Consider the following 21055-nt stretch of genomic DNA (forward strand, 5'->3'; position numbering starts at 1 on the left):
AACACCAATAATAGAGTCATTTGTCACGGAGCGGTGGGAAACGAGCAGGACCTTACGAGAGCTGCTGTGTTCACAGAAGCAGGTTCGAATCTGGCCTGCGTCATGCCTCTCTCCGTACTTTCTTTTCTGCGTTGTTCATTATTATACCATATCTACACTACCATTCAAAAGTTTCAAGTTTGAAAAAAAAGTCTCTTCTGCTTGCCAAGGCTGCATTTATTTGATCAAAAATACAGTAAAAAAACAGTAATATTAAATTTCTTCTAATATATTTCAAATGTAATGCATTCTCGTGATGAATTTTCTGCAGCCAGTACTCTTCATTGTCACATCCACAAAAGCATAAAAAGAGGAAATGTAACATAAGGATATTATTAAAAAAAGCATGCTGTGGTAAATCTTAAATTATACAAATGCCAAAAGACAGAAATGTGAAAGTTGAAATTATAAAAACTGAAATTATTGGATTAAAAAGTCATGACAAATTGTTGAAATTATGAAATAAAGTGAAATTAAGAGAAGTCATAGTTATGAGATAAAACAATTGAGATGTCATACATATGACTGTCATAACGAATTAAATTCAAAATTGCACCTTAAAATTATGAGATACTAAGTCATAATTATGAGATAAACTGAAATTACATAAAAAGTTGAAATCATGAGATTAAAGGGCTACAAGTATGGCTCGTAATAATGAGAAAGAAGTCAACATTATGAGATAAATTGTAATAACAAAAAGTTGAAAATGGATAAGTCATAATTAGTCAAAATTATGACTGTCAACGTTATGAGATACTACGTTATTAGATCAAATTAAATGAAATTGAGATAAAAAGTTCAAATCATGGCAAAAAGTTAAAATTATGAGATAAAGTCAAATATGACTCATAATGAGATAAATAGTAACCATTATGAGATACTAAAGTTGAAATCGTGACAAAATGTTGAAATAAGTCATGATGACTCATAATGAGATAGTCATAGTCATAATGAGATATGACAGTCAACATTATGAGATGCTGAATCATAATTATGAGATTAAAAATGACAACGTTGAAATAAGTCAATAATAAAATCTCAAGACTCTTGTGATTTTGATTTGATCTCATTATGACAGTCAAAATTATGAGAAAGTTATAATTGACAAAAAAAAATCTCACAATTATGAAATTTATTTATTGATTTAATATCTCATAATTTCAACTTTTTATATTATAATTATGATTAATTAAAATAGTTAAGCATGACTTTATGTCATGTGATGCAGGCTTTCATAGAAACACTTTTGTAGTAGTTTTAACGTGTTTCTCCATCCAATACCAGAGTAACATAAAACCAAGTAAATGTGTTATAAATATAGATTTGTTTAGAAATGTATTAGTATGTTTCTGATGTTAATTGTGGAAAGGCATCATCCCAGTCTGAAAAGGCTCCATTCACTGACTTCTAGATCTAGACTGTAACGAGAGCGACCTTAGAGACCAGGAAGAGCTGGATTCAAGTCCAGATGAAGAATTACCAGAAAACAGTAGGAGACACAAAGCACTAAAGACAACCAAACAGCCAACAATAATACAAGACCTGACCGAGAATACAGAAAACACCAGATGAAATACACACTGGGTAACTCAGGAGCTGATGACGGGAACAGGAAACAAGAACTAAATACAAACTAAAATCCAAAACAAAAAGCACAAAGACAACCTTTGTCGTTTCCATTGAGTGATATACTCACCTGCCAATGCACTGTCTTCATCTGTATTTTATTTATTGTCATGTGATTTACTAACACTATGTGATCACTATCAATATGTGATTTACTTGCAATTCAATCAGTTTGATTACATTTTTAATCAATAGACCCCACATGAGGTCCAAAAATATGTATCATGATTATTTACATTACAAATGATATTATAAGCAAATAAATACTGATATGTGATTTACTTGCAATTTAATACATTTGATTACATTTTTAATCAATAGACACCATGAGGTCCAAAATGCATGATTTTTTTAAATTAGTATTATTACAAATGACAATTTGTTGAAAATTTAATTTAAAAAAAAAAGCATTTTTTTTCTTATGTTCCCTTTTTTGCTTTAATGCCAGCTGACATGAACTTTGAACCGGATGATCTCACTGACTCATCCACTTCCATAATGCTGCCCCTTTGAAACCTCATTTATTTCCAAGTTTAAATGTGTCTGGGCTGTGTGCACCTTCTGCATCTGCGTCTGCGGCCTGCTGCGCCTCACTGCCCTCGGTATACTGCGGCTGTATTGTGCTGCCAGGCGTCGTCATGGCCGTCGCCACGGTGCTATTGTCATGGCGATATTACAGTATCAATACCCTGACACTGCGACAAAGAGACAGGAGCCAATGCCACATCACTCCACCCCTTTAACCCCTCTTCTCTCATTCTCCCTCCATCCTCACCAATCGATCCCTCCATCTCTGACTAAATATGTACGTATTGATTCAGCGCCGGTCCCCTGCTCTCTTCTTCCATCCCTCTTTCTTTCTCTCTAACATCTATCAGGTTTCATCTCCCCTCAGACCACCCCTACGTCGCTCTCTTTTCCTCCTCTTCATCTGTCATTTCATCTCCCTTTTTTCACTCCTTCCTGTTCTCCATGCCATCTCTTCCCCCCACCTCTGCATGTTTTTTTCTTTCTTTCTTTTTTTTGTCTCCGTCTCACTCACTCTCTGCATATTAATTGGTGCATTTGTGCTGTGGCGTACAAGACAATCAAAGCGTTGGGGGGCGGGTGATGATATGACTGTATCAGACACTACACACAAACACACACACACTCACACACACACACGTTCACGCAGACACACTCGTGTGAGCTGACAGTCAGAGGTGTGTGTGAGTTAATATCCAAAATCATCCTCAAACTCACAGACACATCTGAGCCTCTAACACCTGAACATGAAGAGCACCCAGCAGCAGGACTCACTCTCAGTCTGACACAAAGCTGTTCAATCTGAGGAGACTCTACATAGAGTACAGACATTAGTAGTACTGTTGTTATTGTACCAAATCATTTAGTAGTTTAACCTATTTATTATTATTATTATTTAATAATTTATTCCTGATTTACAGCAAATGCTTCAAATGCATTAGGAGTTCAGTTTATATTATTATTATTTTATTTTTTTCAAAGGCCATCAAAAATAACAGTAGTTGGTTGGTTATTTGTTTGTTGTATATAGAAAGTGATAGATGTTATTATTATTGTTATTATCATGTATTGTTTTACAACAAAATCTTCCAAATACATTAGTAGTTCCACCTATTTATTTATTTATATATATATATATATATATATTAATCAAAGGAAATAAAAGGTGCTGAATCTGATTTTCTCTGTAGATGGTTATTCATTTGTTTATTCACGGATCTCTCATTAAAAGAGGGTAAATAGCAGATGCATATGGATATCTATAGCATTTATAGATTGATGCAGTCTAAATAAAGGATATAGAGAAATTATTATTATTGGCGTTACCATTATTTCTTATTATACAGAAAAAAATGCCTCAAATGCATTAGTAGTAAATGAATGCATGCATGCATTTATTTATTTAGGCCTATGTTTGTATGTTTTGTTGTTGTTGTTTTTCAGTTCAGGTCGTGGTAGTTTGTTTGAAAGAGGGTAAGTGGCACCTATCACTCTTTATATCGCCTGTGGTCGTGTGATGTAGAGTAGAGCTGGGATAGCGGATGGTGACCCGCGCGCGCACCTGCACAGCTCCCACGTGGAGCGCGAGTTTCTTTCCAAACTAACTCAACCACAGAAGCCCTTTCTGACCGACAACAAAGTAGAAAACAAACGTGCATATAGGCTCATCTTTAAAAGACGTCCGAGAGTACACCTGAGCGGCGTGTTCTGCGTGATTTGAGTCAAAAGTCCATCCCGAGGATCTTTAGATCGGTTTAAAATGGAGCCTCTGCGAGATTATAATTACATTTGCAACCTACAGCCTCCGCCTCTCTCTCTCTCTCATTCACTCACTCACGACTGCACAATAAATGGATCTTTGAGAAGAGAGAGAGAGAGACGAGGGGAGGAGGAGGAGAAGATAGAGAGGGCAGAAGGGAGGGGGGCATCGGCGTATGCTTGTATACAACTACCCCCCGATTTCCATTTTTTTCCTGAACTCGTAATGTATTTAATTCAAGTGAAACGTAATCATGACGTGTGTTGTCATTAATCTCCTCGCCGCCTCTCCCGTAAGTACATCCAGCCTTACTTTCATCACTAAATATCCGATTCGTTCAAATAACTGACCTAATCTGCGCTTTTTGACCGATTTTTACTGATGCACATCGCTCGCGACTGAGACGGTGTGCGCGAGCGTACAGTTTGAGACGCATAGAGAGCGATTGTTGTCGCCTTCATAAACAACAAATATCCGACGACGACTTTTTTTTGGGGGGGGGGAGGTCTGATCCGGGGAACGAAAGCCATTGATACGGAATAACGCCGCGTTTCTTTGCACATATACAGGAAATATTGATTGGCGTCTGGTGTGTGTCTCTGTTAGCGCACATCATACATGTTCTCGCGCATACACACTTCCTCACTTTTGTCTCGTGCCGTGTATGTTGCCGGTGTGTGTGTGAGCGCGCGCACGCGTGTGTGTGTGTGTGTGTGTCCTGAAAGAGATGCGAGGCTCGCGCATGAAAATGCAACTTTCGTTTTTTAAGGCCCTTGAATATTTCCAGAGCCTCAAGAGTGGAAAAAAGTGCCCTGCACTCAGAGGTGCAAGCTGATTGTTAATGTTTGAACTTTTTTTTTCTTTAGTGCGAGAAGCAAGTGTTCATTTCTCCGCTGCTGCAATCCTGCAAAGTTTTATACTTTATGAGAAGCTTTACTTAGTTCTGCTGCTGTCAAACCCCGCATGTTTGAGCTGGATCTGGGGGGAAACAGCTGTTTAAAAGCATCTTATTAATAACTTCGAAGAACATAGGAGAGCTTTCCGTGCATATTAATACAAAACTGTTAATCTGCACGCGCTCTGCATGTCCTAACGTCACCTCACAGATGCGCGCTCGCCATTGCTGTTTAAACCTAGTTTCACAAACGGCCCTAAAAACACGTAAAGTTTGGTGATTTGTCAGGATAGCGGCGAGATTGGCAGCGGATTTCAAGAAGAAACCCCACGATGGCACTTTCAGCTGCGCCCTGATCGCTTGTCCTTTTCCCCTCCCTTTATCTTTTGTTGAAAGAAAATCAGGAAGAAAATGGAGCTCACAACATCCCGTCCTAAAAAAAGATACATTTCTGCCTCGGTTTGGGGAAATACGATGCCGTTGCGTTTGTGAATCGCGATTTCATGCGCGTGCTTAATGTCGGCGTTCACGGGAGGACGCGTCGTGCGCGCATTTGTTTGTGAGCATTTATTTATTTCATTAATGTGGCTTTTTAATTGAGATGGCCGCGAGAGAGAGAAGGCGACTGAAAATGGTTGCGCGTTTTTACTGACGCACATCACGCGAGGAAATTCCTCTCCACAGACGCTCATCTGAGGTCCTGCAAATGCATCCCGCCAAGAAACTTTACACACATATCTAAATATATATTCTACAAGGCGCCATTGCTTCCCATTATTTAGCGCTGGCACAGATTTGGGGCATTGGCATAAAGGCTATTAGACGGGGTGACGGAATGAGACCAGCCCCTGAACTGACGCGACAGCTTGACGGATAAAGAGGGCAGAGCAGCGCAGAGATGAGGCTACAGGGCGGTGGAAGCCCCGTAAACAACTTTTACAACCAGCTCTGGTCCTGCTCGTCTTGATGACCTGCAGGGACAGCACATCTGGATGAGATGTTGCAGTGGCTTCAGAATCTGACCTGGCACCTGGCTAATTCAGCCTCAGATTTCCAGCTTGGTATGGTGACATAATTAGCAATAACGTACAGGAAACTGGGATTTACCTGTGTTCATGAAAAATCATAACCACATGCTTGCAAATTAGGATTTTTTTTTTTTTTTTAATCTTCTTGTTTTATATAAGGAACAACAGGTTGTTGGTAACTGACAAAACATGGATCAACTATATATTAGGTGGTCTTATGTATTTACATAAAAATAGTGCAATGTACTTATTGTGTTCATATTGTAATTATGCATAATTATTTGTTGCATGTACATGTAACGTGTAACAAGGACACCTTAAAATAAAGTGTTACCCAAAACACTTCGGCTGGTGTTGAAGTGGGATAAGAGTATTTAGCAATAACATACAGGGAGCCTGGATTTGCTCGTGTTCATGAAGAATCATAATTGCATGCTTGCAAATAATGAAAAAAAATTTTTTATCTCCTTTTTTTATGTAAGGAACAACAGGTTGTCAGTTGAAGGTATCTGTGCGTTTGATAACTGACGGACATTTCTGAATGGGTCCCACTTTAAATTAGGCGGCCCTATGCACTTACATCAAAAAAAAAAAAAAGTTCAATGCACTTATTGTGTTCATATTGTATTGCAAAACATAGTTACACTTAATTTTAAGGTGTCTTTGTTACAGTGTAATTATACATTTAAGTACTGAGTAATGTTTAGGGTTAGGATTAGGGTTTGGCTTTGGTTTACTTGCATGTAATTATGCATAATTAATTGTTATTATAATAGTAAGTACATGTAACAAGGACACCTTAAAATCAAGTGTTACCTAAAACACTTCTGCTGCTGTTGAGATGGGATACAGGTAAGGTTAGGGACAGGTTTGGTGGTATGGGTAGGTTTAAGGGAGGGTTCAGGTGTAAGGGATTGGTCAACAGTGCAATTATATATACATGTAATTATAGAAATAAATTTCAGATACAATTACATGCATGCATTTTTTTTAAATAGAGTACATTGTAAAAACATGTACACAATAAGTTGTATCAAATGATTAATTTAACAGTAAGTGCATAGTAGTAAAGGCCACCTAATATGAAGTGGGACCTCTGCATATTATGCATCATTATAAAAAGTGAAAATATGCCAGTTGCCTGCAAATTTACCCGATTTGACAACTAAAAACTGCTTTTGAGTGTTTTATCAGAATGCAATTATGTTTATTTAGTCTCATTAGATACTATTTGTGATGTCAATAAAGCCTGTTAAATTACAGGCTACCTCATAAAGCATACTTTTAAATTAAGTGATGATTTAAAAAAAAAATGTTCTACATACTACATTGTAATAAGCAATGCCAAGTTAAAATTCAGCAGGGCTCGTCCCGTTCCTGCAGATATAGATCAGAGTTGTCGGTTTGAGTTCCTCTCTCTGCTCAGATGCCTGAAGCTAGACTTTCTAGCACAGCACACTGCCTTTGAGCACTTGTTGCACACAGAGAACACCTTACAGCTCGTTTCACTGGTGGAGGTCAGAGGTGGGCTGTTCGTTGTAAAGAAAAAAAAGGAAATTAATTCTGATTGAAAATGATCACTTCTTTAGCTCATTCAAGGGTTGATTTCTCCTGAATCAGAGCTCATACTCTCTTGATGTCCGTACTGACTCGGACTCGGTTTACACCTGTTATTATCCATCTCAGGTGATCCGGCCTCGGTTTTGACAGGTCAAATCATTATTATGCGATTACGTCTCATATATATGTCAGGCTCTTACTGCAAGTTGATAAAATGAAGGGGGGAAATGGCATACCCCTGCTCCCAAATAATGGCTGCTTTTTAATTTTGATCTAAAAAAAGAAGAATAGGTATATTTATCTGTCACTGCCTATATATGATGCCAGACATGTCATTGTTGTTCTGTCTAATGCATATATGTTTGGATTTTACAAATGTTTTAATCACTATCATCCAGATGCATTAATGCTTACACCACAGGTGCAGTGTGTTCGAATGTGGTTGTAGTGATAAGATCAAACACGTTTTGGATCCTATTTACACCTGCATTTACCGTTATTGGATCACCTGAGATGGCTATTCATACCAGGTATAATAAACCTAATCTTAAAGGGACAGTCCACCCAAAAACATGTCACTCTCCTTCAAGTTGTTCCAAAACGGTATGAGTTTCTGTCTTCTGTGGAAAGTAAAAGAAGAGTTGATGGCCTTTCATAGTATTTATTAAATTTTTTTTATGTTAAAGGAATCAATCGGAACATCAGCTGTTTGTTTATAAACACTCTTCAAAATATCTTCTGTGTTCAGCAGAAGGTTAGGAACAACATGAGTGTGAGTAAATGATGACAGAATCTTTAGTGTATGTGAGCCATCCCTTAACGTAAGAATTTGACAGTGGGTCACCTTAATGTAGAATCATCTCAAGGCTGATATCCTTGTGTCATGCTCTCTTAAGGAGATAATGGGCGAGATTGTGATGTTTTGAACGTGCTTATCCTCTCTTCAGCATCTTTAAACTGAACCTTCAAACTGTCCGCAAGTCTCTCTGAGAAATATCAATTGCGGAGAACAGGTGAAGGTTGTGGATGACTTGGAATTTCAACCTAAAAAGAGAAAGTTGAAGGGAAAGATAATTTTGCACACGCTCGAGACGCTGTTTGTGGGAGCCGGGGTGCTGAGAGAGATACAGTTCAGGCCAAGGTTAGAAACAGGAAATGAATGTTGTCTGTGGGGATTTGTTGTATGACTGCAACTATCCCGAATTATACGCACACTGACCTTAGAAATCCCACTCAGAGATATGAGGTAAAGTGCAGTTCAAGCCTCAAAGTTAGCGCACACACACAGGCATCACATACTGAGCAATCGTTTCTCTCTTAGTCTCTCACAATTTAAAGATATCGGTCTCTTTCTCTCGCTCGCTCTCTCCACATGTCAAAGAACAGGCTGCGATAAAGCCATTCATGTTATATTTTCAAGGCCTCGAGTCTAAAGTCTTTCAGTGCGTATGAATGAGCTCTTCTTAGCCTTTAGATATGTTACATGGCTATACTGTTGGAGGCCCAGTGTGTCCTCACACCAAAGGCAGGAGACGTTATTTCAGGTGCTCAAGGCTACGCAATACGAGCCGCAGCGAGGAAAATATCTGTTTTATCAAAGATGACTCAAGTGCTTGTTCAGTCATATAGAGGTTTCATGAGTGGTTTTTCAGAGCGAGTTAAGTTGTGTGTACTGTAAACGTGTTCATGTGAAATGAGACCCTATTTAAAGTACCGGTACTTCTGTCGTAAACATTCAATAAAGCCAATTAGTGATACTTAGATAATGGAATAATCAGTTGACCTCAATCAAAATCCTACAGATGATGCAAACAGGTTGTTTTTTTTGACGTAATTAATCTTGGATGTATTTGTTACTTCAGTGTTGACTTTTTTGACCTTTTTAATTAGTAGAAGTCAAAAAATAAAAGGAAGTCATACAGCAAACAATTTTAATAGCAGCTACATTACATGCAGTTCTTTCAAACAACAGTGGCCTATTTCTCTTTTCTCTGTTTTTTTTGTTTAAACGATATTAATTCCATGACATAGTTAAATAGCCAATGCATGTGCCCCAAGAAGGCACAAAATGTGCCAGCGTGTATTTGTGTGTGCTTGTACAGGGAGTGTAGCATGTGGCCATTCAGACAAAGGTGTTTAGCATGCATGCATCATCTAGTGACTAGGTGCCATATTGAGTGTGTGTGTGTGTGTGTGCATGCATTATTTGCGCATGCTGCTTTATCGCTCTCCTGCCTTCATCTCTCCCCTCCCCCCTCTGTCTAGCACCTTATCACTCTCTCCATCTATCCAAATTTGGAGAAGCTTTATTGGCGTGACAGGGTTGGTCAGACACGAATGTGTCTGTCAAGGCAGAACAGTGCATTGCCATGACGATATTCATATGATAATAATGCCAGCAGACAAAACAGACCACGAGATCCTCCATTGCAGAGCAGGACACTCTGTCCCCTTTCTCGACAGATTTACTCATCAAATATGCTCATTCAGAATGTATTTGTGTTCTTCATTTATGTTTTTTTCTTCACTAACACCCCCACCCCCCGTCATTCTCTCTTTCTCGCCTGTCTGTCTCTCTCCTCTCTTTTCTTTTCTCTTCGCCATGTTGGCAGGCCCCAATCTACCAGCTGATATCAGCATTCCCTGGCACCGTGCCAACTGGCACCGCTGCAGAGAGACAGAGAGTGAGAGAGGGAAGGATAGAATGAAAGAAAATCAGTCAAGAACAGAGGGAGGAGGGAATGAGGGTGAAAAGAGAAAAAGTGCAGGGGGTGGAATCACAATCTATGGAAGTGAAAAGACAGAAGGAAGGGAAAGGAGGACAATGATGGTGGGATTAGGAAAGAAAGAAAGAAAGAACGAAAGAAAGACAAACGGAGGGGGGCAGTATGATTGATTTAGTGTGATATCGTTGTGAGTCACGTCTGAGCTAAAATGTCAACTGGCTCTGTTAGCCACCATTTCGTCCAAGTCTTATGTCACAGACACATATACTTTCACACACAGTCACAAACACACACTAATGCACAAGCAAACACTTGATTGTGTACATAAATCCCAACTCAGACACATGCATACAGTTCAGTCTGTTCGCAGAGGTAAATACAGAAAAAAAACACCCACCCACACAAATACAAGCATAGTGACACATATCCAGGCATACAGACGCCCTCACAGATGTTTAGCAGATTGTCTTTCTGTAATCATCAATGAAATTCATTTTTCTCTTATTTATGAAAGTAGCAGGTGTTTTTTTATTATTATTGTGTCTGGGGCTGTCCGCTGCAGACTTATGCAATGTATGCATGTGTGACTTTATGTAATTGTTCACTTTTATCATTGTTAGGGTGTGCTTACAGTATATCTGTTGTATGAGTAGCTTAGGTAAAGAGAGATTGGTAGGGGGTGAGAGCAGTTATATATATATATATATATATATATATATACTCATACAACACATATAAGCACACAGAACCTAACACTGATGTGTGTGTGTGTGTGTGTGTGTATTTAAGGTGTGTATGTATGTATTTTTGTTCTGATTTAAGCAGCTACTGTAAGTTTATGTACAGGAAGGGTGAGTGGGGAAGTCCAAACATCTCGCGCCCATCCTGTTTGGGACAGTCCATGTCCTGCTCTGCCCTTAGACCCGTACACAGGAACAAATGTGTGTACACTCATTTTTTATTCTGTGTTGTACTTGACAGGGGACTGTTGGAGGTGGTCAGGCAGATTGCCACCATCAGAACACACCCTCTTTAAGTCAAGGAAGTGAAGCATGGCATAAACACATCAACAGTGAGTGATCTATCTGCCTGTCTGTCTGTCTGTCTATCTATCTATCTATCTGTCTAATCTAGATCTAATGACAATTATCTATTCTTTTCTCACTCAGAGTATGGATTCCCCACCAGAGAGTATGCTGGCTCTTTTCTGTGAGCCCCCATTGTCTCCTCCCTCCATGCCGTCCCTGGACCACAGTCCCCAATTCCTACCCCAGAGTCCTCAATCTACCCCTCCTAGCCCTCAAACAGAACTCTATGCCCCGGTCTCACCTTGCCCCCTTCCAGAAGCCAGTCTCCAAGATGAGGAGGAGGATGAGGAGTTGTCAACTTCCCCATCACCCACCCCAGCGGTGGCGCTGTTTCCTGGTGAACTGGAGCTTGGTAGTCCCTCATCGGAGAGCAGCCCCCCAGCCACACCATTAACACCTTTTCCTGGTTTTGGAGCTCTGGAGCAGGCGATCTCCTCTGGTCAAAGTACCACTTGCGATGATGAGTTGGATCTTCAGCTTTTCAACAATGAGGGCATGGCTGTCCCTGGAGGGACCAGCTCCGGGCCTGGTCTAAGGTTCCCGTGCCATGTGTGTGGAAAGAGGTTCCGCTTCCAGAGTATTTTGTCCCTGCATGCTCGAGCACACAGTTTAGACAGGGAGCGTCGAGCTTCAGCGCCCTACCGAACCACACATGCCAAACTGCAGCTGAACCATGTGGGCAACAGTGTGATCCAGAATCTCAACAACAGAGAGCCTGGTTTGAAACCGAGTCCATTATCTGGGTCATTACATAAGAGTATGGATGAGGACATGGTTCCAGAGGAACCTCTTCAAACTGCTAGCAGCCCTCAGTTCCTCTTTGAAGGAACCACAGCCCTGACTCCACCTTTAACAGAGGAAGCACCAATCTCAGCCTCCTTCTCTCCACTTGGCCATGCCCACTTGGAAGACAACACCCCTTCCGCAGCTGCTTCTTCCTTCCGGTGTCATGCCTGTAAGGGTAAGTTCCGTACAGCTTCAGAGCTGGCACGTCATGTGCGGATCCTCCACAGCCCCTACAAATGTACAATGTGTCCCTTCTCAGCCAGTCAGGAGGAAAGCCTGGCTGCCCATCTGCAGGAGAGCCACCCACCTGAGGATCCTGCCGCTGAAACGGTTTTCCCTTCTCACCCTGTAACAGCACCAACAGAGCCTCCTCCCTCACAAATGCCAGTTATTCCAGCTTTCCGATGTGAGACGTGCGGACAGCGTTTTACTCAGTCCTGGTTTTTGAAGGGGCACATGCGGAAGCACAAGGACTCATTGGATCACAAGTGCCAGGTGTGTGGCCGTGGCTTCAAGGAACCCTGGTTCCTAAAGAACCATATGAAGGTGCATCTCAACAAGCTGGGCCTCAAGGCTGGATTGGGAAATTTGGGGCCAGCTGGAAATGAGCAATCCAAAGGTCCTGCAAGCACACAAGTGCTGGGAGCCCTATATTCCAACTTGCTCCTGGCTCGCAGTATGACTGGTGGCGGTGGTTCAGGAAGTCGCACCGAGAGGTCAGATGCCAGTGCAGGCTCAAGCAAATCCTCTATATTGGGTTATCTGGGCTTACCCAAAGATGCCAGCAATGGAAGTTGCATGGAGCGCCTTCAGGCAGTGGCACAGGTTGCAGAAATGGGTAATTGTGGAGGACGGGGAGGTGAAGCAGCAGACGGAGTGGACCAGGCAGCCATGTGGCAGCTGGTTGCTCGCAGTCTGGTGGCAGCACAGCACAACCAACAGCAACAGCGATCTCATTCACACCATCAGCTTCCTTCCTCACGAGGCACAGTCGCTGGGGAAGCCAAGCAGATGAGGGCCTACCTGGGTGGGTTGGGTTCTATAGAGGAACTGGAGGGATCTAGTCTACCTTGGGAGTGTCCAGATTGCGGCAAGGTGTTCAGAAGCCTTCAGCAGGTGGTTGCGCATGCCCGTGTCCATGTCCAGAAACCACAAAAAGGTCAAAGTGCCCGAGGGGTCATGTCCAGGGAAGAGGACATTATAACCAGAGTGAGTGGAGCTCAGGCAACAGGTGGAGTAGGAGGAGGACAAAGAACTAATGACAATGAAGGAAGGCAGGAGGAAAAGCAACTACCATCAGGAATCGGGACAGCTGGGAGCTTCCATTCTGTCATATCACATCTTTCTGGTAAGGATCAACCAGCATAATCAAAAACAGCTGACTTTATCGTACAATATTTCTTATCTGTTGCAATCCTTTACAGGCTATTACACTGCAGGACGCTGATTGAATTTGAGTTTATTTTTTTATTTTTTTTTAATATTTCACTTTTGTTCGTTTTGGCTAAATTCCTCCCTGTGTTTCAGGAAGGCAGGCATGTTGTTAGAAACAGTGTAGACTCAGATTATATTTCAAAGCAATTGTTTTTATTCATTATATGTTATCTCATCTCAAGGTCAGAATGGTCTGAGGGGATCATCCTCTTCCACTTCATCTCCAAGGGAGCGTGTTCGAGGAACAGGGATGAAGGATTGCCCCTACTGTGGTAAAGCCTTCCGTTCTTCCCATCACCTTAAAGTGCACCTTCGTGTACACACAGGTGAGGCCAACATGAATAGTAGAATTGTGATTCTCAACCCAGTGGCATGTGCACACCAGGGTGTACTTTATCGGGTTTCAGAAGACATTTAGAAAGAATTATATTTCCTTAAACCAGTGGTCTGCAACCTTCAACATCAAAAGAGCCATTTTGGCCCCTTTGTCACCAAATAAAATTCACGTGGAGTCACAAAACTTATTTGATCCCTAAAATGAAGATAACACGGCATATAGCTATATAACGGCATATATGGCATATAAGTTTATTCAGTTATGTTACAGGGCAGGGGGATCACAATCATTTCAGAAGTGAGGGGGGCACAAATGTAATAATATTATTATTATTAATTATTATTATTATTATTATTATTATTTATAATTAATAATAATTTATATTATTATAATTAATAATAATTTATATTATTATAATTAATAATAATTATTATTAATATATGTATAATTGACAAAAAAAAAAACACTTTTCTTATATCTTACTTTTATTTGGCTAAGAAATAAAATACACTGCTGGACAATAACCAATAATTTGTATTCTATAATATTTTTGTATTGATACTTAATATTTTGTTAAGGTTTATGCTTGTTATTCTTGGCACTTCAAAAGATATTACTTCTATGAGTCTGTTTTGGACTTTCTGCACGAGAGCACCCTCGGCTTCGTGTATGAATGAAACATGAGTGTGTTTAGCGCTCCGTAATGTTCACATCATTTTGGATACAAATAAAACGTATCCAAAGTGATGTGACTATCTTGTCTCTTTTAATTTAAATCTAGATTTATTCACACTGGCCCTTGAAAACCTCTACGTGAACACACTTTCCCCAAAAAATTGCAGGGGAACATGTCCCCCCGCGTATTTTACCCCCATGCTGCAGGGAGCCACCGCAGACGGATGAAAAAGCATTGGCTTGCCGACTCCTGCCCTAAACCTATAAAACAGAAATTAAGAGTTATAATATTAGATTAAATATTAATCTACAGCAACATTATTTTTATAATGATCCTACTGTATAACAATGGTAAAGGCTACATAATCATAATTATTCCTAATCTTAGTTTGATATGTTGTGTGGAAGACACTTGTAGCAAAATACAGTATAGACTCCAAGCTCAGATTGGGAAATACTGTAAAAATACAGTTGATCAATGTAATGTTCAAATCTTTAGCACTTCTTATTTTATTCTACTTGGATGTCTTTATTGTGTCCATTTAGATCCATTTAGTGTCCATTTTTGCTGCATAATTCTTATGATAATGATTGTTCTAGTGGTTATTAATATTATTATTATTATTATTATTATTATGTAAGGTTTTTTTTTTATTATTATTATTCATTACATCACATAGCCCCATATGATAATTTTCCTGATTTAGCTTGATTGAAACCATTTGCTGCATATCAGGTTCATCCACAAAATGTCCTCTACCAAAAAAAAAAGAAAAAAGGGCAGTGCTCTCACGGTTGATGAGAGATGGAATGTCCTAATTTAACAGTAATGCACTGGGGACTACACCTGATGCTGCATATGATGACAAGCACTGCCCTCTATCTATTACTGTGTGTAACTGCATATAGTCGTTCCACACAATCAATTTGTTTTTGTTTTTTTGCTTAACCACAGCAGCCTCCCTAATGAAGCATTGTTATTCTTGGACAAGAATAACAAATGTTATTAAAATAACATTTTAGTTTTCAATCTACTTAACATGAGTGTTTAATTCCTTGTTTTAGGTGAGAGACCATACAAATGCCCACACTGTGATTATGCTGGCACCCAGTCTGGCTCTCTCAAGTACCACCTTCAACGTCATCATCGTGAGCAAAGAAATGCTATGGCAACCACCACAAATTCCCCATCTCCTAACCTCCCCTCTCTGACTGGCTCTCCTCATCAAGCGGTGAAAAAGCGCCGTCACCCCTCCATATCCCAGTCTTCTTTTGGGAGGGTTCCTGGAGAGGCTCCTTCTTCGAGGCACAGTCAGTCATGGGCTGCAAGCCAACCAGAGAAGAAGGAGGGCACTACTGCATCTGGACGTCAAAGAGAGGGAGATGTGGAGAGTCAGTATCGCAGTCTGTCAGGGATGATGGGTACTCTCTTTGCTGATAGTCTAGAACCAAGTTGGATTGGGGAGGTACCACCTCCAAAAATGCCCAAAGTGTCTCGACGGAAACCCCTTACTACAAGCCGCATGATGTCAGCAAATGGCTTCCAGGGTGGCACGACATCCAGTGGGTCCCAAGAAGGACGCTTTGAACCTCTGGACCTTTCCCGCCGCCCTTTACAAGATGAAGGTGGAGTAAGTTGTTCTATAGGTGGACCGTCAGGTGGCTCTAAAGGAGCGAATGACATCCTCAATCAATGCGTGTTCTGTCCCTTCCGAACCTCTTCTGTTGAGCTGATGGCCATGCACCTTCAGGTTAATCACACCAGCAAGTCTCGTCGCAAGAGGGGAGCCCCTCTCGCTTCCAGCAATCATTCTCCAAGACTCACTTTGGCCGGGCCAGATCGCGATCCGCTGGCTCTGTGGAAGTTCCTCGGTGCAGAGGACGGCGTAGCATCTCCTGAGGATTGGGTCTTGTCAAAGACAAGAGCTGAGAACGGAGTCAGCCCAGAGAACAGGGACACAGAGGACAGTTTTGAACTGGCCCCTGGACCTGTGGGAAGCGTCAGTGAAAAGGGTCTTAAAATGAGAGAGGACCTGGACGAGGAAGATGAGGAAGTTGATGAGGAAGAGAATGACCTGGAAGCAGGAAATGCACCCCAGAATCAGAGCAGAAGGGCTGGGTCTGTTTCATCAGACCTCACGGCTGAGGATCTGCCCAAGAAAGAGGAAGGCGTCTTTGGGAAATAACATCAAACAAGAGCCCTGGATGATTTTCGACTAGTGTTGTCAAATGTACCGACTTCGGTACCAATCAGTACTGAAAAAAAAAAAACAGCATTTGCGGGTTAGGTATAGCAACTAGTTTGAGCTGGTTTAAGCTGGTCCTTAGTTGGTCCTGAGCTAGTTTAAGATGGTCATGTGCTGGTCAAAAGCAACTAGCTCCTGCTCAGGACCAGCTTAATCCAGCTCATGACCAACTAAGGACCAGCATAAACCAGCTCAAACCAGTTGCCATGCTTCAAAACATATCTAACCAGCATATGCTGTTTTTTGAACAGGGAATTCAAACCAAGGGCAGACCAGTCGCTATGCTAACATACTGTACAGTATCAGTAAACAGATAGCCTGCAAAAGTATTTAAATCAAACATTCCCCTTAATATATCCTCCTAGCCCCCCTTGGTTAGTGATCGATTACCTCTACATACACACACAGACTCTTAATCACACAGAGATATCCAGTATTGTATGCTAGTCTAAGCCTGCCTGTTTTGGGGCCTTCTTGAACACTGTTCTCTTGTTCCTGTCTTCTCGTCAGTGAACGCAATTGCCAAGTTGAATTTAATTTACAATTTCCTTGCTCCTGTGAATCTTGCTCTCATCTCAACAAGGACCTGCAATGTCAATCTGGGGAGCCGGAAAAGCAAAAAAAGAGACACTGTTCTTAATCGCTACGCTATACAGTATTAATGCTGAGAGAGACGGACATCCTACTTCCACGTGAACTTGATCTGACTGCACGTCTTCAGTAAACCAAAGGAGTGAGCACACTTCTTACCATGCACCTGCCAGACTCTGAACAGAATGCTGTGATAACTGAACGGTACTTGTGAATCACCTCTAACAGAACAGGACAGAGTAAAGATTATATTACCAGATATCCACACACTGCCAGTCTGCTCCGACGGGTCTTCTTCAGATATTATATGAAACAGAGATTCTGCCTCTTCTATATGCTATTTCTCTCAGTGCCTGTTGATGTAAAAGGTTTTTTAGCAGAATCAGCAACACAGGAATATAGTTACAGTCAATATATACAGTATATATGTGTAGTCGTGCTAGAGCGTAGAGTTCTGTGACAATATGGTGGCAGTTTGTGTGACTGTGAATGAAACAATGAATGAACCCAGAGCACCACATGTGGGAACAGCTGGTCGTTTGACAAGGGCCCTATGGAAGTGTTTACAGTAAAGATACCACCACCAGGATTTCTGGGTGGAATCCAGACCACCGTTACTACAGAAAGAGTCATTTCAGGGTCGGAAATGAATCACAATCTAGAAAATGGAGACTCGGCAATATATCCTTCATATTCCTGTAATATCTCAGATTCTCAAACTATCCGGGAGAGGGTGGAAAGTGGGTCTCTACTAAAACATTCAGTAAGCTGCGTTTTTTTTTTAGACGTGAGTAGACTTTTTTTTTTTTGAAATATCGAAAACTAAAAAAGAAAACACACACACACACACACACACACACACACTAACAAATTCAGACATCCCAGTAGAACATATGTAGCTTTTGTAAAGATAAGAGATCAAAAAGAGGAAAAAAAAATGTTGTTTTCCTTTTAAGAAGTGTTAATGGAAACGGATATGGAGAATAGTAATAAGTATTATAATAATTATGAAAGAAGACTGCTTTAGAATGTCTTTAGAGCACTGTGCAAAGTTTCTTTTCCTTTTGTTTCGCCTTTAAATGCAGACCAAACGTTCTTTTTCCCAAACAATTTTTTCACAATGCTGATTCAATTCACGTTCCCTTAAATGATGCATTTATGTATCCACCAATCAACAAATTAATCATTCAGACACACAATCAATGTTAAAGCTTGCCTGATGATCTTGAAACTTCAGTGATTGCTAATATATTTATAAGCTGATGCTGAAATCGTGTCCAAGACATGTCCCAGTATCGGCATTGTCAGTCTGACTGATCTGCTTGCCAAATTTGATTTGATGTAATCGTGTTGCATTTTTGATGTGAAATTAGCACATCTTACAAATGATGATCTTCCCTCGCCCAACTCTGTGAAATCATTTCCATCGGGTCATCTCATTTTTATCATTAGACACCGAGTGGGCAGTACTTTTGTCCAGTGATTGACAGAGGCTGGCCTTAATACGTGCGTTATCGTGTCCTTGTTTCGTGTGTAGATTATCTTACGTGTTCAGTATCCCCTGATGTGGTGTTCCTTTGAGATAACAGTCAAGCCACTGTGCCTTCTGTCCTGAGCACTTCCTCAAGTATTTTGTAAGCTCACCAAAAGCACTTAGCCCCTACTGTTTCACTTTGTGTTCTTTGGTAAACTGCTCTGTACGTCTCTGTATCTGATCCTCTGTTTTGTAGGGGTCATTTCCATTTCATAATAATGAGTGTCATTCCATCATTCGTGTGTGCTGTTGCATCTCCTGCTTTCCCCCCTTCCCTTTAGCGTATGCACCACTGAAAGCTTACGTTATATCTAGCTCTGAGGCCTTTTTAGAAGTTACTTTGATTTATATGATGTTACTTTGATGCCTATGAGATATAAATCAAGCTCTTCTGCTCATAATTATTATTATCATTGTTCTTTTTGTTTTATGGAAAAAAACAAAATTGCAAAAAAAAAAAAAAAAACATGAACAAAATGTGTCTCTTGAATGTTGTACAGATAGAAATAGAGATGTTGTGTTTCTAAGGAGAGATCAAACTGGGATACCTGCTCTCCATCGCTCCCTGCGCAGCCAAACATCTGCATCAGCAATGATGTGGCTCTTTTAGGACGACCTAACTGTGTACAGGGATCAGGGCAATAGTTTTGTGTGTTTGTGTGTGTGCGCACTGATGTCTTAAAATTAATATTTTGTGAAGATATACTGACACTGTGAAATAAGCATAAAGTATTCCTAAACAGTGATGTGCTGCTCAAAAATTCACTACGTTTGACAGGCACTTTTTTTTGTCATTCCACCAGAAATGTGTGAATTCATAAATATTATCCAGTGAGAAGCGAGAGGTGGAGAGAAGGTCTGGTTTGGTCTTTTCAGTAGCTGACTGCTGTTGGTGGCAGAGGAAGGTGATCTAACATAGTAGTGACTAATACGAAATTGTGGATTGAGAAAAAAAAAAAAAAGAGTAGAAAAGAATCAATAAAATAAAATAATAAAAAAATGGTTTTCTTGCTGTATGATGTGTTTTGCATTACATTTCCTGCATGGCTCATTTTGGTGCATTTTAATAAAGCATGTACTTCATGATAAATGATACCACATTTACAGTAAATACCTATTTAGAAGGTAAAGTGTGTTTTTTGTGACATTAAAATACCCCAGTAAGGTTGATTTTGTGAATAGCGCAACTTTCAAAACACTGTTTGGCTTGATACTACCTGTTTGTCGAAACATTGAAGAAGTTCAATTTGGTGCTTCTAATGTCTCACTAATTGCACCTTTCTAATTGCACTAATTGTAACATCGGTTCCCCGAAATGAGGGAACGAGACATTGCTATGTGAAATACCTTTTCCTTGAATACTACTGAAGCCTTATTGAATCACACCAGTGAAACTGGCCAATGGAGTTCAAGTGCATGAAATATGAGCGGGAATCCCACTCTATATTTGTACGTCTTTCATTCAGAATATTTGACTGAAGCAACTTGGCAATCTAAGATCCTGAGCTCGGTGACACGGCAATAAGTGTAACGTCTCATTCCCTCATTTTGGGTAACCGAGGTTAGATGAGTAGCCGAGAGCGTTCCCCTTCAATTCGGTCATTCTACATTGCTTTGGGAACGTATAAAATCCCGCCGTGTCACAGCGATGGAGCCTGGCTCGACTAAGTATGTCAAGTTTCACATCCGGAACCGTAATGAGAGCGGCAATGATATTTGCCGCTCTTGGTAAACACAGCTCAGGTCTACAGGACCTAATCGAAACCATGTAAAAGTCAGGGGGGACCCGGCAACTACATGATGCCACGTCACACCAGGGGCGGAGTTAACTCTGGTGAAACAGAGAATGTGAAATGGCGGCGGCTTCGGCGCTTTCACATATAGATTAGTTTAAATTGTTTAATTTCAATGAAATCATGTGTTATGATGCACGTAGCGGTGCTCAATAAGCATAGTATGATGGTAATCGAGTCCTAAAAGACATGAACTATATAAAAAGCCTGCCGCCATACAAATGTCCTGAATAGACATGCCATTTGCCCAGGCCCAGGATGATGCGAGTCCGCGGGTTGAGTCCTTTTGCCTTTTTGGTTACATTTAGAACCCCTATCGGACACTCCGCGCCCTTATAGCTGTAAGCCAAAGCAATTGCGTCGACGATCCAGTGTGACAGCCTTTGCTTGGTCACAGGCTTTTGTGC

The 21055-nt window shown here is 40.7% G+C and overlaps 1 protein-coding gene across 2 annotated transcripts; it reads left to right on the plus strand.

Annotated features, from left to right (window-relative positions):
* Window positions 1-4039: 4039 nt before the first annotated feature.
* LOC306887516 (zinc finger protein 219-like) lies at window positions 4040-19298 on the plus strand. Of its 2 annotated transcripts, XM_079445300.1 has the most exons (5): window positions 4040-4247; window positions 11146-11236; window positions 11334-13386; window positions 13655-13798; window positions 15550-19298. In XM_079445300.1, the coding sequence occupies exons 3-5, from the start codon at window positions 11337-11339 to the stop codon at window positions 16668-16670; spliced, it is 3315 nt and encodes a 1104-aa protein (XP_079301426.1). In that variant the 5' UTR covers window positions 4040-4247; window positions 11146-11236; window positions 11334-11336; the 3' UTR covers window positions 16671-19298. The 2 variants fall into 2 exon arrangements, with proteins under 2 accessions (XP_079301426.1, XP_079301427.1); XM_079445301.1 differs by lacking the exon at window positions 4040-4247 and having other exon boundaries at window positions 11102-11236.
* The last annotated feature ends 1757 nt before the right edge of the window (window positions 19299-21055 follow it).

This window comes from Barbus barbus (genome assembly GCF_936440315.1).
Source record: "Barbus barbus genome assembly, chromosome: 2".
In the NCBI taxonomy this organism is placed as follows: domain Eukaryota; kingdom Metazoa; phylum Chordata; class Actinopteri; order Cypriniformes; family Cyprinidae; genus Barbus; species Barbus barbus.